The sequence below is a fragment of the Dermacentor variabilis genome, chromosome 6 (assembly GCF_050947875.1).
Source record: "Dermacentor variabilis isolate Ectoservices chromosome 6, ASM5094787v1, whole genome shotgun sequence".
NCBI classification, from domain to species: domain Eukaryota; kingdom Metazoa; phylum Arthropoda; class Arachnida; order Ixodida; family Ixodidae; genus Dermacentor; species Dermacentor variabilis.
The window spans coordinates 172,691,671-172,716,522 of NC_134573.1; the positions used below are offsets into that span (position 1 = coordinate 172,691,671).

Sequence of the window (24,852 nt, forward strand, 5' to 3'; positions counted from 1 at the left end):
CCACGTGGGAAGCTGTCGCTGGCGCCTGGCGCGGTGCCTACCCTTCTGCCCGACTGTACGTCCTACCTTTCTGTCGCACCTGTTGAAGAGAGGCCAGAAAGGAAGAGGCCAGCCGTAGAAAGTGCACTGATGGTAAGCACGAAGCCACGTAAGAGCGCACGGACCGCACAAAATGAAGAAAGAGCGGGAGAGCGTCAGCTCCGCCAACCACTTCGCGAGATACTGGTCGAGTCTGCGTAAGATGAAAACGGACAGTTTGCGGAGAATGAACCATTCGCAATTAGCTCGCTCCAAGTAGTGAATGTTCCCTCAAGCTCTGGTGCCACTTTAACTGTGGCAACGACTCAACCGTAGTTTTCGCGACAGCGTAGGTACAAAAGCAAGAAAGGCTCGAGATATTGCATGAGAAAGTTCTGCATTTCAGTGGGCATGAAGACGAAGTGTCTGCTCAACTGTACTTTAGAGGTGGGCTGTGCCAAGACATATTTGTACGCTCCCTTGCCGCTGCGAACCATTTGCTACATAAACATAAAAAACATAAAAAATTGTAACAACGCAAACACATGCAACCACAAAGTAACAAGGACAAGGACTCTGAGAGCCGCATCATCTGCCAAGGAATAATGCCTGAAAGTGACTTTCATGACCTTTCACGTGTTTTAACTCGAGGTTGCAGCCTGCTGCTGTGGTATTTGGGGCTACAGCATCCAGTGACAGCCGCCTAATTTTCTATATCGCTGGTTGTGGCGAGAAAGTGCATTTTAAAGACAGGCTGTGAAGCCTGCCTGAACTTACTATTTATCAGAAAATGGGCAGCAGGAAATTTGAGGCTTGCAGAGTTTGCCATATGAAAGACAACGGTAGTTTGTCATATCCTGCCTCCCCTATATACAAGTTTATGATCATCTTGGACAAAGACTTCATAGTTTGTTTTAGTCTTCTTGAGTTGCACGCAGACCGTGTTTTAGATGTTTTAGCTAGGTGTTGTTAAAGCCAGGCTGCAGCATCAACTTGGCTGCCCTGTACACTTCGAATCCATCACAGCAGAACTCACTGCTTTCTACATCACAACCAGCCTACATTTCTTCACAAAAAGCGTGAAGAAGTGTAATGAAAGAAGGCGCCCTGCAGGCATCAAAATATATTAAGCTAAGTTGATGTTCCTAGAACTCCATGCTACAAGGTGTTTTTTGGTCATGTGTTTTAACAGTAATAGTTACTTATAATGGGATTTGAGGCTCGGTGTCTAGGGAAGGTACACTTTAGGGTTCCATTATAGCTGTGCTATTTTCATTGTGAATAAGTAAAAAAAGAGTAACCTGGATTTCTTTCGAGCGTCACTCTGACAGTATGTGCTGAAGATGCGGCGGATTTCTTAGGAGCTAAAATTTCGGGAAAAATTGTGAGTTTGTATGTGCGCAATTGCATAGTAAAAAATGAATTCATTCCGGGGTTTAATGTGTAAAACACACTAAGATCTAATTATTAGGCACGCAGTAAAGAAGGGGGGGGGGGGACACATGAATAATTTTGACCAACTGGGGTTTTATAACCGGCAACACGGACATGTTTGCATTTTCCCGCTATGAAAGTGCAGCCAACGAGTCCGTTATTTAATCCTACGCCCTCGGGGTTAGCAGCGCAACGCCGAAGTCTCTACGAACTTTCCTGTCATTTGCGATAAGCACGCGATTTAAATGGGGTGGTAAATATAGCTCCACAGAAGCAAGGCAGGCCCAGATATATTGGCTTTCGAGCAGTAGATGAGCAACAAGAAGCTCAGTGAATTGCCAGCTGGCACATGCGATACGACGAGCGCAATGAAAGCGCCGGACTGTGCGAGAATACGCTAGCAGACGGCATTGTCGATACTATGGTCTCGATGTGGCCTTCAAGATCTTCCTTTACACAATACTTTGTTAAATACAATCCTGTTCTGTTATAATGAAAGAACCATGTCCGTAAAAAACACTTAATAACACGGACCGCCTCAATAGCAACGCATATGAGAGCAGCCGGTCTGCTAGAAAAGGTCGCAGTGGCGACACCTGGTGGCGTCAACGGAAAGAGGCACGCGCGCCCCTTTCCGGTCGTGTCACTAGGACATTATTTTAGTACACTATACTCATGAGCGTTGCCTCAACCTACATGGGAATGATGGGAAGTACAGGCTTCGGATTTACTTCCGTCTTTAGACTAGTGGCGTTTGCTTGTGGCGCAGTAAACAAAGCTATACTCAAGTATTATCGCGTAAGATCTAATTTTATTTCTGAAGTATGTTATATAATGTACAACACGCTACATAAACTTTGTATGACTTTGAGATGGAAGCATGGCTTACTATGGTTTGTCAGCAGGACACTCCAGGGTATGCATACTTGTGTGATTCTGTTCCCAATTTAACGCCAAAGAATAATTATTTATTCATTTTTGCAACAGCAAAACAACCGTGCATGTACTTATATAAAAATACTCATTAAGTATTTCTGGAAATAAAAATGTTGTATTGTGACAAAGCGTTGCGCCCTTGAGCGGAATGCGACAAGTGTCGTCTGCTACGACGCCTGCTCGTTGCAAACGCGAGACTTTTCTCGCAGACTCGCAGACTTGCGAACTCTCTCACTCTTTCGAAAAGCTGCGTCGGCTGTCACGATTGCTGAATGTCTTCAAGTACTTTTAAGCAAATCTGATGCAGTGCTAGCTAGGACGCTAGTGGCCTCCTACGAGTATTTCGTCGTCATATTTTACATTGACGTACCGCTTCCGAAGCGTTATGGCACAGCTTTGCACTTACCCATTTTGCGACACTAGACTACAGCCAGGAAGCAGCAACCTTTCCTACCACAAGTAAGTTTGTGTTCTCAAAGTGCTAAAACACGCATTTCAATGAGCACATAAACGAGCAATGCATAATGAAGCCCTCAATAAAATTTGATTGTCAAGCCACTAGAAGTACAACTGTATATGTCTTGTATCAGTAGTGCCTTCTTTTTCCTATTCTGAAGTTTCATAAAGCACGTAACGCTACAGCACCAACCTAACACACTTAAAAAACCAAGGTCCAAACGCTCAAAAGATGTTCTTTCAACGTTTACGATGGCGTCGCTTTCTCTTCAGGGCTTCGACACCACACCGCGACACAAACATCGTCCCAGTCGCTGGCCCAGCGCGGTATCGCCACTTCGAGCAACATAACAAAGGCAGAGAGCTTTGCGTTGCACTGTCCCACTGCAGGTTATAGCAATTGCGCTTGGAGCGAAACCAAAACTGCCAAAAAATACTTGTAGACTAGTTCGCCAGTCAATAGAATTCCAATCCGAAGCCTGTACTTCCCATCATTCGCATGATAGTTGTTCTACTAACTCTATGCGCATGATGGTTGAACGATCGCAGCGCCAGATTTCCCTCTAGGTATGGTCGGGACCAACGTTTTTTGGTCGGGACGAATGGGCGCGTGAATCGCCAGTAGTTCACCACTTGGCGCTGTTTCTTTATTCTGTGGCGCTGTCGCGCAGTACGGACGGCCGCAGGCCATCGAACCACCGCGATGTGAAGGAACCAAAACCAGATGTTTTTTTTTTTTTTTTTTTTTGTCGGCGATTTGCAGTCGCGGCTTCGGGTCAAAAACGCGGACCAGTGCCAACTAGCAGCGCCAGATGCCGCCGTCTGATGCGCTGCCGGAATGGGTTGTCGGGAGTGCGATTGTTCCCTGCGCCCAGCTAAAGCTGCAGCTGACGGCTGCCACCTTAAAGCTAAAGGCCCTATACACTTTTTTTTTTTTTTTTCTGTCGCGTGACCACGATACCGCGTACACAGAGGATCGTTGCGGCGTCTCGTCTGCTAGACTCGGAATTATCCGTGCGCGATAGGTTGTTGGAATGACGGTGCGCGACCCATGCTATCTCGCACTGCTGGGTTTATTCGCAGTAGATGAAGCGGCTTCGGTAGGCTTTCTCCTATGATAACTGCCATCATCGAATCTTGGATTTTTTTTTCTTTTTACTGGAACGTAGAGCGCTTGACGCCGTGTAAACCGTGTGCATTCATGCTCTACCCATAGAGACAGAAATTCAACGTTGAAATTTCTTTCTCTATGCTCTACCGCCGGCGGCTCGCTATTAGCAGACTGCTTGGGCGGTGTCGTGAGCTTGCTGGCGGGCAGTTCTTACGCCAGCATGTTCCAGGCGACAGTTGCACTGAAGGGGCCTTGTTAGGGTGGCGACCATGTTTAATGGAATTATCTGTTTCTGGCGCATAGTATTAAAATCTGTTCGTTTAAGATTCGGCGATAGCAGAGCTTATCGGAGAAAGCCTACCGAAGCCGCCTTCGCCGTGGTCCATTTTAGTCTGTCCGCGACTGTAAAACTAGCATTGAATATGGCAGAATAGTCAAGAAAGAAATTTCCAATCTTTTTTATTTTATTTCTTTTTTTTTCGTATACAACACTGAAACATCATGAAACATGTTTACAAGCGCATCCACATCTCAGAGGTGTGCGACGACCTTAAGTTTGAATTCTCGCTTTCCCAAGAAAATACGCCGTGGGAACCGCGTAATATATTGTTAATCGCATGTCGCCTCGGATAAGCGCAGCGATAATCTGGACCGCAGCCGAAACGATGTGGAAGAGATCGTCTGCTCTATATATAACGTATTCTTCGGCGGTTCACGTTTAGAAGACCAACGCCATAGTCTCCCGTGTGCCTTTTGCAGGCGGGAAAATCAGCTGTGTAACGAAGCTAAGTTCCTGGGAGAGTAATTTAGATGATAGAGTGATCACTCTCGAGGTCGTGTTGGGTGTTGCGCCAATGGGCGTTGTCCGAGTTTTTGGTGAAAGTGAGGTCTGGTGTCGTGTCTTGTTCAGTAGAAGTGCCGAGGCGAGTGGGGAAAGCTGGGTCAGCAATGAGTGTAAGCCCGAGATCATGGGAGTCTTGCCATAAGTTACGACCTGCAGCAGAGCTGTGTCTGTAACCCCATCCTGTGTGCGGGAGATTGAAGTCACCTCCGATGATAAGGGGGCTGCTGCCTGCGATGTTAAAGGCCTTTTTGAAGAGGGTTAGGAATCGGTTATGGCGTTGAGATGGAGTATTGTAGATATTGAGGATAAATATTCCTTCCTTTCGTTTTCTGTGCGGGATGACCTCAATAAAGAGGTGTTCGATGCGCCGATCGTGGAGATCGTGTTCGATTGCAGTAATTCTTTTTCGAACGAGTGTGGAGACCTCGTGTGGAGCGTTGTTCGCGGTGAAAGGTTGATATCCGGGAAGGTTGACCGGAGTGTCGTGCGTTTCCTGGAGTAAGATTACGTCGTGTTGACATGAAGTAGTACGGAGGTGTTTATTTATTTATTTATTTATTTATTTATACATACATACATACTGCAGCGCAATTTGCGCTATAGCAGAAGTGGGTTGAGAAAAGGAACAGAAAATGCATCGGAGTATACATTCGAGTTAACGGCGAACGGGTTGTTTATGGAGGTAGTCTCGGCAGTTTCACTGCCAGAACGTTGCGTCAGTGTTAGTGTTGGCCATGATGAAGGATAGGGGATGCCACAGGTGGCAGGTTGGTGGCGACGGTTCCTGTTGTGTCCATGGCTACGGCTTGAGCGGTGGAAGCGGTTTGTGTGAAAAGGGTTTGAATATTAGCTCCCATGGCGGTGACTTTGTGCATAAGGGCCATTAGAGAATTGTCTAAGCTTTCTACCGTGCTTTGGAGTGTACGAGCATGTCCTTGACTTCGGAGCGTACTTGGCCCTGAGCTCCTTCTTGGAGGGCTTTTTTTTGGGGGGGGGGGGGGGGGGGGGGCTAGTCTTGAGAGTTTTTCGGGTAGGCAGTTGGTAGCGGGTTCTGGGATGTTGGGTGTGGATTGGGTTTTGGCTTATTTGAGGCTGTGAACCTCCTGGGTAAGCTTTTGGATTAAATCACGCATAACTGCGTTTTCTTAAGGTGTTCGATATCTGTGTTGTCTGTGTTGGGTTTAGGGAGTGGGAGGGATCTTATATGACCCTCTCGCGAGACGCCCGTCAGGGCCTCTGCGAAGCTCACCCTTTCCAAGGTATATGTTGCTCCTGGAGTCGACGTGGATCTTGATTTGGAACTGCCCACCCTCGGTCTGGAGAGGGAGTGGGACCGGGACCGGTGCTTGGTCTCCATGGACGGGAAATCTGATTGAAGGGCTGATTGCTGTGCGGCTCGGCGTTCTCCGAGGCGTCTTCGTATAACGTACGGCGTTTTGTATCTGGCAGTACAAGCTTTGTCCGCTGTGGGGTGGGGTCCACCGCACAACGTGCACTTGGGTGTATACTGATGATCTTGATCTGGGTTGCGAGCTCCGCAGCTCCGGCAGATCTTGTTATTAGGGAACGGGCAAACGTCCATGCGGTGACCGAGACGGTCGCAGTGGTAACAGATATCAATCTGCTTGCGGTACAGGGAGCATGGTATTAGTATTGCGCCATAGCGAACCATGTATGGTACGTCAGGTCCGTCAAAGGCAATGACGATGGTTGTGGTGGAACCGATTCGTTTGGCGGCTAGGGGATTACGATGATTTATGATGTTAGCGTCGACTTGTCTGGCGTTATCGGTGAGAGGGATGCCTTTGATGACTCATTTGGTAGTATTATCTGGGGCAGCTTCGTACGCGCTGACCTCGTGGGTTACCCCGTTGACTTGGATGGACTTTATTCTTACGTACCAGTGCGCATTTTGCGGGCTGGACGTGCTGATCACCATGAGGTTTTGCTGGTTGTTCGAGCAGATTGTGTCGGTTTGGCTGTCTTCTGAGCTAAGTTGTGTTGCTTGAAGAATAGCTGCAGTCACTGTAGGGATGCCGACCTTGGAAATATTGAGTGCTCCTTCGAGTCTAACGATGATCTTGATCTCATTTGCTGGTAGTGGCAGCACGTGCCCGGCTTTGAGAACCTTATTCCTAACTTACTGCCTGGGTCTATAGCGAGAGCGAGAGTCTTGGGTCCTAGGTTATTGTTCTGGAGATAGTTTTCGGCCCCGTTTGTCGTCGGGGCGACGGGCGGTACACCGGCGGGAACGGGCGGTACACCAGCCCATCTCGGTAGTTAACTCCTCTGAGGAAATATATTTGCCACACACTTGTATTTTCATGCTTCGCGGATTTGGCCAGGGGCTTGTGCGTCGCAGCAGAGCTCGCACGGGCACGCGCTGGAACGGCCCAGGTAGCCTGGTAGGCCGTGCACCTGGGAGCCCGAGCACCTGGCGCACGCGCTTAGTGTTAGCGCGGCGACGGCGTGGTCGTAACACAAAAGTGGTCACAGTCCCGCAAAAATAAATGTCCCACCTGATAACTTGGTGTCTACAGAGTCCTACTGGTCACACGGGCTCTGTAGGTACAATGGTACAAAATACGGGCTGGTATTCACAGAAAATCGCGGCGAAAACATTTCAATAAGACAGAGCCGATGTGAACATAAGCTATGGACGTTAAAAAAATTATAGGGTTTTACGTGCCAAAACCACTTTCTGCTTATGAGGAACGCCGTAGTGGGGGGCTCCGGAAATTTCGACCACCTAGGGTTCTTTAACGTGCACCTAAATCTAAGCACACGGGTGTTTTCGCATTTCGCCCCCATCGAAATGCGGCCGCCGTGGCCGGGATTTGATGCCGCGACCTCGTGCTCAGCAGCCCAACACCATAGCCACTGAGCAACCACAGCGATAGCTATGGACGTTCCACTTATGTCTTCCTCCAATGAATTTAAAGAAAGCTTTTTTTTTTTACACTAAGTACCTGGCTTCAAAGCTAATCTCGTTTTCAGCCGTGCTTTGATCGTCGTTCATTCTAACAGCCAAATTAGCCCCAATTTGGTATCCTAGCCCTGACTTCAGACTTGTGGCGTATTGCTTAGAAGGGGTTTACTGGTTATTTGCTTTGAAAACATATATACACATCGCCGGAAAGGGAAAGCGAGGAGAGTGCTGGCAACTGCCACCGGAAGGGTCACTTGCAACGCCTGCCCACTCTACATGAAAGGAGACAAACATAGAAATAGTTACAAGGGAAAGTAATAATTCTTTTTGTCAATGAACACTTTCGTAGTTAGACACGAGAGAGAGAGAGAATGGGAAGGAGGAAGGGCAGAGAGGTTAACCAGACTGAGTCCAGTTTGCTACACTATACGTGGGGAGGGGAATGGCGAGTGAATGAGAGAGAGAGAGAAAACGTGAGTCTATAACGCACTTTCACATGCACTAACTTAGACACATCACCTAACTTAGACACAAGAAACATACTGACCTTTCAAGCAGCACGGAAGTGTCGTTGCCGATGGTGGGGGTGGTAAACTTTATTGAAAGGGGGAAGGGTAAATGCGGGACGTGGCTGAGGGATCGGGCTCGAGTAAGGCCCTGCGCCTGCTTGGCCTTCTCCGCCCAGTCCACAAGTTCAAGCTGTCGGTCGACGTCCCCGGAACTGAGCCAGGCTGTCCAGTCAGTCTCGCTGCTGACGGGGGGATGAGAACGTATTCCAAATAATTACTCCTCTCTAAATTCCCCTGTAGACCACGAAGTAGCACTTCGAGTGACATGCCCGTCACCATTCGTAAATTTCGCCAGCCGCATTATCTCCCCAGTTGTATGAAATTCAACTCGGAGCAGTGCATCTCCCACCTGCGCACACGGCTGCGCTCGCAAGGTCCGTTGTCACAACAGCAATCGACTGGAAGCACTTACCCGCCGACGCCGTGCACCACTCCAGTCTCGATGATTTCAAGATATACATCGAAGAAATCATCCATTGTTTCTAAAAGCCCACCCTTCAGGTAACACCCAAATACAGGGGCATTTGTGGTAGAATAAAGAAAGAAAGAAAGAAAGAAATACACGAAGAGTTAGCTAGAGTAGCTCAGCTCATTGTGTACGGCTACAGCAGTTTCTGAGGACTGGATTGATGCGAACAAATAATTTTAAAATATCGTACCGGGGCGGCCTGAACATTAACTCCTTCGCGATTGTCTTAATCTCGCCTACTCTATGGTGGCATCTCAATTTCATCCACCGCAGCACGCGTGAACAAGCCCACGCGTCCAGTAGCTCGCGCTGTGGCTCACATTGATGAAGCGGACGTTTCGGCTCTCTTGCCGCTTGCTCTCCTTCGCCGGTGTCGTGGGCAAGCGAATGAGAAGCGGCTGCGAGACTGCGTTGCTGAAATATCCGTCCCGGGTCACCTCGCGCGTATCGCGATCGTGATATGCAAAATAGTGGGAGGACAGCCTGTGGGAAGACGCCTGACGGACGACGCTATAACATAGCCTGCGTCGTCTGCGTAAGCGTGGCGACGCGTCGGGAGAAGTTATTCACTTGCTTAGAAATACTAGTAGGTGTCTCGAAAGGAGCTCGGCGAGTGTGCACTGTAGGCTCCAGACAAATGACGTGAAACGCACAAGACATGACTTTGCATGCGCAAATCCACGGCACGTTGACAGTGAAAAATACTTCGGGGGAAATTGGCACGCCAGGAGACTGCGCATCTCTGCGTGTTTGCAAGGCGTTATACAGTTCTTGGTGTTAAGAGGAAGCTTTAGCTTGGTGTTGAGAGGAAGCTTTAGCTCGGGCCCAACTCCGACGCGGCCTATTCAAATACATGTAAAAACGCAAAAACGTTTTTCTTAGATAACCCCTGCATAGATTTTAATGAAATGTGTTGCATTTGAGAGAGAAAGTTAAGTTCTTGTGGCTGTATAGGAAGCGGAATTTCGATTTAGGGCTTGAATTTGGTAAAAAGATTTTAAAAATTCAGAAGTTTGAAAATATAGAAGCACGAAGTTTTCAAACTAATAGCTCAGCATCAATAAGATATATCGCGGTTCTGAAAAAGGCATCCAGTAGATCGTTCAAAGCGGACAAATTTAATGTCATTTTACATCTTACGTGAATCTGTTACGTTGTTTACGAGGGTTCTGCAAAAGTTGTATTAGAGAGTAATAAATTTTGTGAGATTCATGTGCAAGATGTCAAATTTGTCCGCGTTAGATGTGCTATCAGATACAATTCACAGAATTGCGATATCATTTCTTCTTGCCGAGTTACGGAGTTGTAAACTTCATAGTTTCGTTTTCTGAAAATTTGCGATTTTTGCAAATTTTTAATAAGAGATTGACGACCTAAACCGAAAATTTGAAACAAGCAGTCACTAGATTTTAGGTCTTTCCTTTAAATGCAACAAACCCCGTCAAATTTGAGGCAGTTGTTGCCGCGAAAGACGAATTCCCCTTTTACATGTATTTCGATATGTTTACAAACATGTGACAGACATTACCTGTGCGAGCTGCGATCAGAAAGTCATAGTGGTAATATTACAGAGGCTGTTATTAGAGCGGTGTCAGATAGGCTGTTTTATGACACATAATATAGCGAGGAAATGGAACTAGTTTTGAGACACAAGGCATCACGAATTCTTGAAATTATGGTCTCTTGGCGGAAACGTTCTCTTGTAGATCATGTTCTTATCCCTCCAACCTGAGTAAGTGCGAATACACTGTATACTCTTAAAATTTTCACACCCTTATGAGTGCAATAGGGTTGTTTCGGTTTTTTCCCTTTTGTGAACACCCATGAAACTCTTTCTTCCACAAAAGCGTGTTCCATAAAGGAACATCCTTGGAACACCCCTGGAACACCCCAGTCCTATTTTACAACCTAATTTTATGGGTGTAAATTGACAAGGCTATGGTGTGAATGAATGTTGGCAGGTTACGCCAACATTCATCACAGGCAGGTTTCACGTATATTGGCTATACGTGAAACACACGCTACCTGGCTGCTCCTGGGCCATAAACTTTGTACAGCGCTAATTACCAGCTGCATTTCTTTTTTAGATATGAATACTGCTCCAATCGTATTAGATATACTAGTACAGTATGACTTACTGCAGTTCCCAGGCATGTAAAAAAAAAACCTACACAACGCAATCAGAAAGCCTTAGTTTCAGCAGGTCTCCGAGCTGCACCTGAATTTAAGTACACGAGCGTTTTCAGTTATCGACATGCTACCGCCGCGGCCGAACCCTTGACCTAGAGCTGAGCAGCAGAAGCCCACAGCCGCTACGGATTTGGGTGAACTACGGGTGAGCTACGGGTGAACTGATTTGGACTGCTATAGTGACCGGGTTTTGACGTCCATTAAAGGCATACGCATTACCAACGTTTCGATCTCTGTATCACTTGCGCCACATTACATTCTTTTTAAAATTCAGGATGTTAATGCCCTGAAATGCCAGCATCCTGTCTTTGGTAGCAACGCAACGGAAAGGTGGAGAACGAAGAGTTCCTAGAAGGCCAGTCTTCCTATACTCTGAATGGCTCCCAGTGATGTTCCTATTGTTTGTGTTGCTCGACCAGTTGCAGACAGCGGATGTGCCTTTACAGTTGGCGGGCACAGCACAGTCGTTGCACTAGACGGAGTCAGTGAGACGGGCAACAAGAATAAAGTTTTATTTTGACAGATGATTTGCAAGGTGCAGTTTAATGCAATGTATGCCGAGTACAACCAGCGCAAAACAAGACTTAAGTAAACCGAAATAAAAGCGATTCAATGCTACATAACTGGACCTAATCCCAGATTTTTCAAACAGGATCCCAGCGCATTTACAGCGTTCCCAGTGCAGAAAACGCACTGGAAATGCACTGGGAGGCGCTGGTTTTTGCAATAGGGGAGCATATGTACGGTGCATTAACATACATTTATGCATTTGTACAGGAATACAAGTCAAATACATACTTCAATTTACATAGCACAGATAATTTCTCAGCTTCACGATACTTCAACGTATGAAAATGTGAAACGGACGACAGTTTTCTTAGATCAATAAACCGAAAATAACAGCACAAGTCAAGGCGCAGAAACTTCTTTGCATACATTAAACCTGAAATAGCTTCAAGCTGTAAAACTATGAAATGGGTAAGCTTTGTAGAGAGCCTTCACTGGGAGATTTAAAAAAACGCTTCCGGTATCTTTTTTTTCAGTAAAAAAGAAAGCGCGTAAGTATGCGAACTTTCTCAGTTAGATATGGGAAACGTACGGAAGGGACTACAACACATTTCTAGACGACGATCTATATATACACCACGTCACATTCTCCAATATCATGACCTCAATGTGAAGCTATTTCGTGCTCGCTGTCGTATTGTGAACCATTGAGTGCTGTGTGGGTGTGTCTTTTCTCTGCGTCCACGTAACAGTTGCATTATACAAAAACAAGGAAAATCCTCCAAGATGACACATTAACAAAAATTTTTTACGTGCGAAAACCACGATCTGTTGATGAGCGCCACAGTGAGAGACTCGGGAAATTTGGACCACCTGGGGTTCTTTATTGTACACCTAAATCGCAGTACACGGGTGTTTTCGCATTCCGGCCCCATCGAAATGCGGCCGCCGTGCCCGGGATTCGATAGCGCGACCTCGTGCTTAGCAGCCAAGCACCATAGCCACTAAGCAACCACGGTGGATGCATATCAAGGAGTCCAAATCTCCACACTGGTCGCATCGTGAACTGACCGCGAGCATCGTGTGGCGCAATTGCAGGACTGTCGTGTAACTGAAGATGGAAAATGAAAAGACAATTCCTACGGTAAGGAGACATTGCGCTGTGTGTATGTTCGAGGTTAAAGGGACACTAAAGGCAAATATTTAAGTCGAGCTAAAGTGATAGATTAGAGTTCGGGAATATCTAAGGCGTGAATATTATCGCGAACATGCCTTAATTGAGAAATTGAGGTAAATGCCGGACATGATGAGAGACTCAAGTATAGTTGCCCGATGACGAAAGCACTCGTGAGTTAAATTGTCACTAGTACTCAACCATTCTTTGCACAAAATGTCCTTTCATTGTATTGCAAGACTAAATAAAATCCGGCTTGTCCTGTTCTATTTTACTTTAAAAAAAATGTAAGCTAATTGACATAACCCTGACAACGACGCGGTCGGTCGAAAGACGACGTTATCGCTCCACTCCGTGCCGCCCACGCCTTCGTGCTTCATTAGTTATCGCGTAGTGCTGCGCTGGTTTTTGCCGGAACGCGATACGCGCAGAAACTGCAAGTAGCTTAGAATTCAGCTTGCATGTGATGTCGCGTGATGCCCGAACGGTCTACGCCACTTGACCAAGCAGCAGCTGCAAATCCGCCGATCTGTCTTGGCTCGGTACTGCCGTCTTTCGGGCGCCGTTTTACTACCCGACGGCAGGAAAGGGTGGCGATGGCATATGCAACGTCACCACTCCACGGGTTCGGTGGCGGGAGACTAATTTCGAAACAGGTATTCAGGCCCTTCAGATACAATTTTCTCGTGAACTAAGTCTTTTCTCGGCACGAAACAAGCGTTGGGAGGTTTATATAAAGTTTAAACAGTCGACGTCGACTTATCTGCCTTTAGTGTCCCTTTAAGAAAAATTCATTCGAATGAGCACAATCGCGCATGCGTGGTTGCCCGACTTTTTTTTTAATCACAGCGGATGAAAGCAGCGAAAAAAATAGGCAGAGTAATGCGGCACACGTAACTATTTGCCAAGGACAGTGCTCATTTTTGTTATGAAGCGATGCAGAAGTAAGGTTATTACAGGTTGAGAACAATGAAAGTAATTCGTAATAAATCAAGTGTGCTTCCTTATATCGAGATTAGGACAATAGCTGTAGCATGTGCAAATTCAAACACTATTCAATGCAAACTCATTCAGATGCATTCGAAGAGCAATGGAGACTAGCAGCGTACAGAAAAGAATTACGTGGCGAAACTCTGGTAAACTGAATTCACTTCAACACTAAAATTACAAGTAAAGCGGACATTTTATGAAGATTTCTTTGAGCGTGCTCGTGCACGTCAGTTGTCTGGACGTGTTTACACACGACTTGGCGTAAGCGGAGTACATGTAGCCCCTTCGAAGCAGCTGTGACTGGGATTTCGGGATTAAAGTACACTAGTGTGCGTAATCTGAACTACAGTCAGCAGGCAATGACGGCACAGCCGCCTGAAGGGTGCCACGGCCCTTCAGTATTCCTACCGATCTTGCAGAGTACGCGGTAGTTGTGTACACAAAATATCTAACTACGGCGCAGTATATATGGTCAACAAGCGGTGACAGCGGGTAGCACTGTCCGGTAAACAAACGACAGGTAATACACAAGTTGGACCATGTAGATCCATAACAGTATTTGATGAGCCAAGGACAAAAAAAAAGAAAACTAGAAACAGCGAGCCCGGTGACATTTACCACCAATCAGTCTTAAAAATGGACGTCATTATCATGAAATTTTTGTTGGCGAGAGTAATCACCCTCCCCTTTCCCATTCATCGACATTGCGTCCTTTTGCAGTGGCATGTTGACCTTTTCGAGTCAGTGATGAGTGACGTGGAAGAACCGAGTATGTGTGAAGACCTCGTTTCTGGCAAGAGAAAGACGCCAGAACAAATCCGATGAATGCTGAAATGAGCACAGAGGTCAACCCAAGGACTAAAGCCAAAGAAACCAGCGGTTCGACCAATCCAAAAGCGGACGTCCATAGACGACAGTAAACCATCAAACCAGGAACCTTTCAACAGAAATGAACCGGGAAAACTGAAGCAACTGTGACGCTGGAAATGCTACCACCAAAAACATGAAAAATGCGGCACGTAGCAGTGGAGCTCATGTCGTACGTTCTCGACCGGAACAGAAAAATGGAGCACAGAGTAGGTTACACGTGTACGCAGACCAGCGCGCGCGCGCGCGCGCGCACACACACACACACACACACACACACACACACACACACACACACACACACACACACACACACACACACACACACACACACACACACACACACACACACACACACACACACACACACACACACACACACACACACACACACACACCAACGTGCTACTACAATAGTGCACAATGTCAATGAATGTCCATTACTCTCGCCATCCAAAATTTACAGATCGGCTCATGAAAACATTGACAGTCCTTATTAAGGACCGAGTGGTGTCCACGTAATCAGACCTTTATGTTCTGCTTCGTATTAACCCGATTCCTAGAATCGGCATCCATTCGCCGAGCAACGTACCACTCTTCCAAAGCAGAAAAGCTTGCTACAATGACCTTATTAAATATGCTTGCGGAAAAATGCAACAGCGAACTGTAGGAGCAGATCCGATGGACGGTCGCGGGATGTTGACGACACGAAGTCCTTCAGAGGATGAACACGCCGTCAACACAGTGCAGGACACCGCCAAGACAGGCGTGCGACGCGTTCACGAGTTCATTAGGAAGCTTGTTGTATAGAGCACGCGGCAGGACGATCGGGCTGAAGATGGTTGCTCGTGAGGCAAGGCCAGGAATATTCTTGTAAATGAGCGTGCTGGAATATTTCTCTTGCGCCACAAGCGACAGCAGAAACTGGGAACCTGAAATGAACAAGCCCTGTTTGTTGGTCATTCGTAAAACACGCAATCGCAGTAGAGTCGTGTATACGCGATACTTACCACAATTAGGTGCAAGGGCGCCAGGCTAAGTCCAGTCTGCCAGCAGGACGCCGTCGGCGAGAGAACGTAGAAGCAATAGCAGTCGCTCATGGAACGGGTGATGCTGGTGCCCGAAGTAATCTCTTCAGGAGCGCAGAACTGAGAGTCGATGTGCAGGAGCGTGCTAGGCACCCACCGGAGTCGAAAACAGGAGTGCAAAACCTGTAACGACACAATGCTTATTTGTTAACCACTGGAGGACACAGCCGTAATACGAGTCCCGTGTAAACGACATTTACCAGTAGTAGTGCAGGGCGAGGAGGCAAGTCCAGTCTGCCAGCAGGACGCCACTGGCGAGGGAATGTAGAAGCAGTAGTAGTCGCTCCCGGAACACGTGATGCTCGTGGCCGAAGTAATCTTTTGGAGCGCAGCCCGTAGAGTCGTGTAAGGGCACGCTGGGTACGCTTGTGGACCGCAGTTGAAAACAGGAGCGCAAAACCTGTAACGACACAATGCTTATTTGTTAACCACTGGAGGGCACAGCCGTAATACGAGTCCCGTGTAAACGACATTTACCAGTAGTAGTGCAGGGCGAGGAGGCAAGTCCAGTCCACCAGCAGGACGCCGTCCGCGAGAGAATGTACAAGGAATAGCAGTTGCTCATGGAACGGGTGATGCTGGTGCCCGAAGTAATCTTTTGGAGCGCAGACCGTAGAGTCGTGCTAGGGCACGCTGGGTACGCTTGTGGACCGCAGTTGAAAACGGGAGTGCAGAACCTGTAACGACACAATGCTTATTTGTTAACCACTGGAGGACACAGCCGTAATACGAGTCCCGTGTAAACGACATTTACCAGTAGTAGTGCAGGGCGAGGAGGCAAGTCCAGTCTGCCAGCAGGACGCTACTGGCGAGGGAATGTTGAAGCAGTAGTAGTTGCTTCCGGAACAGGTGATGCTCGTGGCCGAAGTAATCTTTTGGAGCGCAGCCCGTAGAGTCGTGCAAGAGCACGCTGGGTACGCTTGTGGACCGCGGTTGAAAACAGGAGTGCATAACCTGTAACGACACAATGCTTATTTGTTAACCACTGGAGGACACAGCCGTAATACGAGTCCCGTGTAAACGACATTTACCAGTAGTAGTGCAGGGCGAGGAGGCAAGTCCAGTCCACCAGCAGGACACCGTCCGCGAGAGAATGTACAAGGAATATAAGTTGCTCATGGAACGGGTGATGCTGGTGCCCGAAGTAATCTTTTGGAGCGCAGACCGTAGAGTCGTGCTAGGGCACGCTGGGTACGCTTGTGGACCGCAGTTGAAAACGGGAGTGCAGAACCTGTAACGACACAATTCTTATTTATCAACCACTGGAGGAAACAGCCGTAATACGAGTCCCATGTAAAGGACACTTACCAGTAGTAGTGGAGGTGAGGAGTAAAGCCCAGTGAAAAGACCAAACGAAGATACAATGGAAGATAGAAAATTTCCGACTGGATTGTGCCTGACCCATGTGGTGTAGAAGGAAACTGCGAAACGCGAAACTCTCCATGGTTGTTGACGTCGCAGAAACTGACGAAACTTGCATTTTGAACTTTTTTAATGGTGGAAAATACTGGCTTAACTCTTCAGAAAGAAACAATGCATAAAGTGGACTATGTAGTCACAAGGATTGTTCAGACGGATGGAGAGAGCAAGTTAACCTGGAAATCAACTAAGTAGCAATCGGAAGACGATCTCGATGGCACTAGACAAATTCAGTACCGAGATAAAAATACAACTGTTCAATGTGAGATGTTTCACGCTTGGAATGGCAAAATGAGCGTGCTCGGAAGAATCTGAGCAATAGCTATCATATCGCGCCATCAAGAAATTCGAGAATATCGACTAGCAAGAAAATTAAACGTATTTGACGCCTCGTGGTTAAGATCAGGACTGTTCTGAATAATTATCGTCAGACAGGAAGAAATTTGAATGCAGATGTACCTACACTGTGAATGAATTTTGGAAGTTGTGCGGAGACGAACACTCGACCGGAGACCGAACGTGCAAGGCGAAATACAAGATCCCCTACGTAGTGCGTAAGCAACAATGGGAGCGCCGACAGGCCGAACGCCAGCTGCTGTCGGAGAGAGATTTCCCGCCACTCGACAAGCCGCCAGATGCGCGAAAGGACCCCATCGGAAAACCGCACTCCCAAATCCAGAGACAGCAGCTGCTGCAAGAGAAGCCTCAGCAGAAAAACGTCACCATCACGTGAGCGAGTGAGCTGGGTCGACGCAGCGAAAGGAAACAATATAAGGAACGCGCAGAAAATCACCGAAGCCACGAAGAAACAAGATATGAACAAGGTGCGGGAGGCAAATGAGATCCTAAGACAAGAAAACGCGGCGTTGCGAGTGACCATCAACAACCTCAAGAAAGATTGCCGAGATCCGTCAGTTGCTGCTAAGCAACAACGAGCCTCTGCAGAGACCCACGCCAAGCAAAAGCAAGGCCGAGGAAACGACAACGAACATCCAGGAGAAAGCCATAGAGGAACCGGCACAGAAGAAGCGAGCCATCGAGGCCACGCGCACACAAACAGAAAACGATCGCAGCGACAGCATCGAAGCAAAATTCGAAGCGACAGTCACGAAACTCGAACAGCTAATCACGAGAAACATCGCAGCAGTGACATCATTGAAACAAACAATGGAGACCTACCAAGCTGAGAACACGAACAGATTCGCTTACATCGAAAGGACCCTACAGCCGATGCTAAGCCACCCGACGTTTGCGCCCCTCGTCACGAAACATCCACCCAACCAGGGAGCCCCGTACACGCCAACGCAATCATGGCCGCCAACGCAACACCAGCAGATGTGGCAGTGGAACTGTCGCGGCTTCGGAAGGAAGAAGGCAGTCATCCAACAGCACATCGTACATGCCGCGCGCAAGCCAGAACTACTACTACTAACTACTACTACTACTACTAACTACTACTACTACTAACTACTACTACTACTACTAACTACTACTACTACTACTAACTACTACTAACTACTACTAACTACTAACTACTAACTACTACTACTCCTCCTCCTCCTCCTCCTCCTCCTCCTCCTACTGCCTTTCGAGACGCCAGGACCCAGAAGAGCGACGGTGACGACGAGATCGAAGACATCGACTCGTGGACGGCCGAAATCATCAAGAGCGTACGCGACGCGACCAAAGAAATTGAAACGGGCGCCGAGATCGACAAAGTAGACAGCCGGCTTGCGCATCTCATCGAAGCCAAACAGTCGATACTCAATCGCTGGAAGGAACAACGGCTTAACCGCAGACTGAGAAAGAAGGTGGCGGAGCTGAACCGAGCGATCGAAGATCACTGCCGCGCTCTCTGCACGCAACAGCGGAACGAGATCTGCAACGCGGCAGACGGGCAGATGCACAGCGGGAAGACGTGGAACATGCTGCGGCACCTGCTCGACGAAACCAAGAACAAGTCGCACCAAAGGGACAGACTCGTCAGGCTTATACATCGGGCGGTCTCAGCACACGGCGTCGACGAAGTCACCAGGCGCATTAACGACAAATACCTGCTGACTACACCCACCGAACAACACCCGCCGTACAGCGGCCTGCCGAACGCGAAGCTCGATCGTGACATCGAGGAGATACGCGCGGCCCTGCACGACCTCAACAGCCGGTCGGCAGCCGGCCCGGACCTCGTCACGAACAGGGCGCTAAAGAACCTCGATGATGGCTCGATTGAAAACCTCGCAAAATACTTAAACAAGTGCTGGAGAGCGGGCGCGCTGCCAAAGCTGCGGAAGACAACCAAGACCATCCTGATCCCCAAGCCGGGGAAGCCACCGTGCACGGATAACCTCCAGCCCATCTCGCTCACGTCCGGCGTGGGCAAGGTGCTGGAGCATGTCCTGCTCAACAGGTGGCAAGACTACCTGGAACGAGGAGGGCTGTACCCGGCCACTTTGATCGGCTTCAGACAGCACCTCAGCACGCAGGACGCGATGCTGCAGCTCAAATACCAAATCACTGATGATGGCGGCAGCGCCCGCGACAACAAAGCAATCCTAGGGCTCGACTTGCAGAGCGCCTTTGATAAGGTGAAACACTCGGCGATTCTGTCCTAAGTCTCCAAGCTCAACATGGGCGAAAGATCCTACAACTACATCAAGGACTTCCTCACGGACAGGACCGTCGAGCTACGAGCAGGCGACCTACATACGCAAGAGAAGAAGCTCGGGAGCACCGGCACACCGCAGGGATCTAATTTCGCCGATGCTGTTCAACCTGGTAATGATCGGAGTGGCCGAAAAGCTCGGGCACATCGAAGACGTCAGGCACACCATCTACGCGGACGATATCACGCTATGGGTGACCGGTGGCAGCGACGCCCACATCGAGGGTGCGCTGCAAGCCGCCGTCGACGCAATGGAAGGCCAGCTGGAAGGCACCGGACTAAGATGTTCGCCGAGCAAATCTGAGCTTCTCATACTCCCACCTACCAAAAACAGCAGAGGCAAGACCAGACAACGCGGAAACGAAAAAATCAGAATTGTTACCAAATCCGGCAACGTAATACCGAGGTCGGCAAAATTAGGATCCTAGGCATGGTCATCGAAAAGCACGGAAGAAACTGCGAAACCATCACCCGTCTCAAGGCAAAAGCAGCCAACGCGATTCTACTCCTCAAACGAGTCACTTCCCGGAAGGCTGGCATGAGAGAGGAGAGCCTAAGTAGGCTCGTCCAATCCTTCGTCATCAGCCATGTCGCGTACGTTGCAGCCTACCACAGATGGCTGCAACACTAACGAAACAAAATCGACGTGCTCATCAGAAGAGCGTACAAGACGGCGCTGGGCCTGTGCTTGTCCACGAGCACGACCCGCTTGTTACAACTCGGGATACACAACACGCTCGAAGAAATAGCCGAAGCGCAACGGACCTCTCAACTGGAGCGGCTGTCCATGACCAAAGCCGGGAGCAAGATACTGGACGATCTGAGGATGAGACGCTCGAACGAGGTGGAGATTAAGCTCCCCGTACCCGAAGAGGTCCGACGCCAGACCAGAATCGACCCCATGCCGAAGAACATGAATACCGAGTTCAACACGGGAAGAAGAGCGGCGAGGGCCAAGGCTCTCATCGACCAGCATGCCAACGACGAACACGCACGGTACGTGGACGCGGCCGAATACCAAGGGAACGCCTTCGCAGCGGTCGTCAGAGGCGTCAACCGGCGCCACGAGGACGACAGCGAGCGTGAGATGCGCCGGAGCGGAACAAGCGGAGGAGGTAGCCATCGCCCTGGCCATCGCCGACGCAGACTGCCACACGGTGCTGAGTGACTGAAGACAGGCGGTGCGAAACTTCGCCAAAGGCCAAATCTGCAGGGAGGCTGAGCGCGTACTGCGAGCGGTCAAACTAGGAGAACGAAAAGTACGACTCAAGTGGTTCGCGGCGCACGCGGGCGACGCGTCGGAGCGCAATGAGAACCTTAATGAGACGGCACACGCAGCGGCGCGAGCGCAAACCAACCGCGCCCCGGCGACGGACCGTCCGACGTGGTTCGGAACCAAGGAACGCATGACGGATTACAATGAAACCACGAAGGCCTACCGCCTGGCCCGAGACCCGCCCCGCACCCGAGACAGTCGAGCGGAGGCGGTAGTACTGAGACAGCTCCAGACCGGATCGCTACCGAGCCCGAGAGTGATGAATCGCATGTACCCCGAGACATATCGGACAGATATGTGCAGAGTCTGCCGGAGGGAGACCGCAGACTACACGCACATCTTGTGGGACTGTGTTTAATATCCAGAGGAAGCAAAATCAAGAACGCTCCCACCGCGGCTCGAGGCAGCCGCGAAGAGCTACGACTGAGCCGATCAGCTCTGGGCCGTCCAGCAGGTCCTCGAGGCGCTCGAAAGGCACGGACCCAGCGAGCCGGCAACGGCGAGCGGAGACCCGCGCGCCGAGTAACGGCGACTTCGAGGATGACGTAGGCCCTCGCCGGGGCGCGCGAGCGCCCAACTGCAGGCATAAATAAAGTTGGCTCCAATCCAATTGCAATGACAGCAAACGTAGTTAAGTTTGCGTTGATAAAGTTATGCTTGGAACATCATAAGCCAGGCAAAAGGCGTGTACGCAAAAGCAAAAAAAAAAAAAAAAAGAAATTCGCCGAGCTGCAATGACTCTTTGGAAAGGGACATCAAACAGTGAAGAAATTATAATTGAAATGCGCATCAAGGTGCCGTTCTGACGTGATCAAGTCAGACCAGTATTCTAGGAATGAACTGGGACACGGCGGACGGTATTCTGCTATCATATCGATATGAAGACTCGAGTGAAATGCTCACGAAGCAATGAGTACTTCAAGCCAGGGCAAAAATATTCGGTCGGCTGGAATTTAACGTCCCGCACTGTAACAGCCAATATCTGTATTCAATGACGGGAAAAAACCGAAATCTTGGGACAACCCTCTCCCAGACAAAGATAAATGATCTACGGAAAATATACCGAGGAAGATAAAGGACTCAAGAGCGCATCGAAAACAAGAAACGGAACCTAAGGACTGACTTCTCGGATGCAAGCCCAGCGGTGTATTCAAGTGCAGCAGTCATGGTAATGTTGTATCAGAGCGGAGACACTGCTGGTCCTGGCAAAGAACAGAGTTGCTCTAATGAACACCGTCGTCAGTCTCGCAAATTAGAACTTGCGAGCAACAGTAAAGTATCAGACCACTTGTACAATCGTGCTGCATTGGAGAAAGTGCACGAAGCACCCGTTGAACACAGAATAACGAAAAAAAAAATTGCTCATTAGGAGAACAATGGGGATACGTCAATAGTAGTGAAAAGTTGAGCAGATATAACCAGGAATTACCGTAGAAAAGATGTCGTAGTGAACAATTTAGTGGAAGGGATTCCAGTTGCTACAGACCAAATAGCTGTTACAAAATGCCGCATAAAAATGAAAGGAAAGGAGATGATTCTCGTGTCAGATATACGTCGAAAATGATCTCAAGAAGAGGCATTGAAGTTGACAAGTTCGGCAGTTACTTGAATATTTGGAGAGCAACAACGTGAATGTTTCGTTCCGTGAATAATATTGGAGGACAAGTTCTACGGTCCACGAAAAGCAAAAGAAATAAATACCGCCGACATCTGCCTCATTTGGCTAGAACAAAGTGTATATTGAAAAATCGCAGAAATTCAGCAAGCAAGCGAATGTGCAGACAGTAGGTGAATACCAGATATATTACGATAAAGACCCAATGAGACTTCAAAGACGCTTTCGGAAGGGCCCGTATCACAAGACGAGCAGCACCCGATCACATGTAAATGGAATAAATCCGTTCACTATTAGCGCGACACGTATATGGACAAACTTCACGGTGGAGTACGCGGTACACTGGCGCGTACACGTGTTAGAAATAATACGACAGTGCGTTGTGTGGCGAAGATACAATTCCAGATCCTTGTAAGAAGTACCTCCTCTTGAGGGTAGAGCAACGAAGACCAAATTGTCTGAAATAGCTGGTCTACGTTTCAACGGTGCGCTGGGAGCAACTACAAAAAAAAAGTAAGGAAACATAGCCAAAGTTTGTGTAGCAACTTCCACAAGTGCCGTGGCAAGAGGTGTACACTGCGGAACTGTTCGAGGCGCTTCACATCGGTTTTCTACACTATTTTCGGCGTTTTTCAGCTTGAACATAAACGTGCACAGCAACAATGCAAGACTCAGGAGAACGAATAAGGGATTGAATGCGGCAACAGGAACATTACGTCAACAAACAAGTGAACAATTTATGACCTATCACCAAGTGGAAATTTCCTCCCCAAAACATTGTGGGGGCGGTTTCTGTGAAAGGCTCATTCGTAGCTTTCAAGTCTACCGCGGAAAGCGGTCGGTGGATGTGTACTGCATAATGGAGAACTATACACCCGAGTATACGAAGTAGGTTGTATCATTAGAAAACAATCGTTCACACAAGTTCACGATGGACATGGAGAACCTATTCTGCGAACCCAGTTTTCCTCCCAGTTTCTGCGGAGAAAACGGGGGGGGGGGATATTGAAGAATAGGACGGCAACCTTCGACAAAAGTGAAGACTACGTAGAGTTGCCAAAGCATTGTGAAAAATGTGGCACTCCGAGTAGACGAAATAAATTACGGTTTATGAAATGAAATCAGCTAAGAAATATAACCAGGAACGGAAGGAATTCAACGTAGTCTTACCGGGAGAGCGACATACAAAAGCCTTTTGGAAATCTTGTGGCGAAGTTTTCCGAAGCATAAACCTAACCTCGAAGGTCTGCATAATAAATACATTCGACAGCAAATTTTATCGGAAGCCCATAAAGTTTGGGTACTTGAGGAGCCGGCAAGGTGTAGCAACAGGATTAAGAAAAGGAGCACTGAGAGAACACTAACCATAGCCGTCAGAGGAAAACACGGCTTCATTTAAAAGCAGACGCTCGGAACCTTAAATGCCATAGGGCTTATCCGCCACACGAGGAAACAACCGTAGTACCACTGGAGTGTATAGATGGTACTTGTCAGAAGTAGTGCAGGGAGTTTAACGAATCTGCGTCTCCCAGCTGAAAGCCACCAGCGAGAAAAATGCAGGCGTAACACGGCCGGAGGCTAGATGTGCAGAACCTCCCGCTGGATATGCTTGTGAATAGCCGCAATGGAAAGCAGACGGTAGGAACGAATGAAGGAAAAAAGTGGAGAAGGAAGGCAGGGAGGTTAACCAGTTTAGCTTAACCGGTTTGCCACCCTACACATGAGAGCGGGATGGGGGGATGAAAGATGGGGAAAAGAGACAGGGAGCACATAACACGGCACACACATCGTTAGTTTCAGTGTCACTCTTGCGCGGTACGTGACATCACTGTCACAGCCGCTTGTCCAAGCCCGTCTCCTTCATAAACCGAAGTAATCCCTTCGTCGCCTTCAGCTGCGATGTCTGTCGGCGATATGTGAAAATAGTTGCAACTGACAATAGTCTATTCTCAAGGTGCGTTAGAACGGACGCCAGGGACTGTCTGAACATTATATTCAGGACAGCCGCACAGAATGTGTTCCAGCGTCTCCTCGCAAAGACAGGCATAGCAGAGAGCGTTGTCGGTCATTCCAATTCGAAACGAGTAAGATTTCGCGAAGGCCACCCCGAGCCATAAGCGATAAAGCAGGATGGCCTCACTTCGGCGGAGTCTAGTTGGAATACAGAGATGCATCAAGGAGGGCAGGTCGTGTTGATTCCTCCGATTGGTCTGGCTGCTTGGTGTGCAGCACAGAGAGCGTGATCTCCCCCGTGCAAGCACTCGAAGTATGCTGGCTGCGTCGGACCGTGAAAGTGGT

General features: G+C 48.5%; 1 protein-coding gene across 2 annotated transcripts; it reads right to left on the minus strand.

Annotated features, from left to right (window-relative positions):
- Positions 1-11,445: 11,445 nt before the first annotated feature.
- Positions 11,446-18,426, minus strand: LOC142585802 (uncharacterized). Of its 2 annotated transcripts, XM_075696816.1 has the most exons (7): positions 16,891-18,426; positions 16,614-16,813; positions 16,337-16,536; positions 16,060-16,259; positions 15,783-15,982; positions 15,505-15,705; positions 11,446-15,426 (listed from the first exon to the last, which is right to left on the minus strand). In XM_075696816.1, the coding sequence occupies exons 3-7, from the start codon at positions 16,531-16,533 to the stop codon at positions 15,274-15,276; spliced, it is 951 nt and encodes a 316-aa protein (XP_075552931.1). In that variant the 5' UTR covers positions 16,534-16,536; positions 16,614-16,813; positions 16,891-18,426; the 3' UTR covers positions 11,446-15,273. The 2 variants fall into 2 exon arrangements, with proteins under 2 accessions (XP_075552931.1, XP_075552932.1); XM_075696817.1 differs by lacking the exon at positions 16,614-16,813.
- Between the last annotated feature and the right edge of the window lie 6,426 nt (positions 18,427-24,852).

What these genes read in the sequence shown, in the direction of transcription:
- LOC142585802 (XM_075696817.1), bottom strand. Translation starts at nt 16,533, where the DNA reads ATGCACTCCTGTTTTCAACCGCGGTCCACAAGCGTACCCAGCGTGCTC. An exon ending in CTCGCCCTGCACTACTACTG is followed by an intron (nt 16,260 to 16,336) that starts GTAAATGTCGTT and finishes GTGTCGTTACAG; the next exon opens with GTTCTGCACTCCCGTTTTCA. An exon ending in CTCGCCCTGCACTACTACTG is followed by an intron (nt 15,706 to 15,782) that starts GTAAATGTCGTT and finishes GTGTCGTTACAG; the next exon opens with GTTTTGCACTCCTGTTTTCG.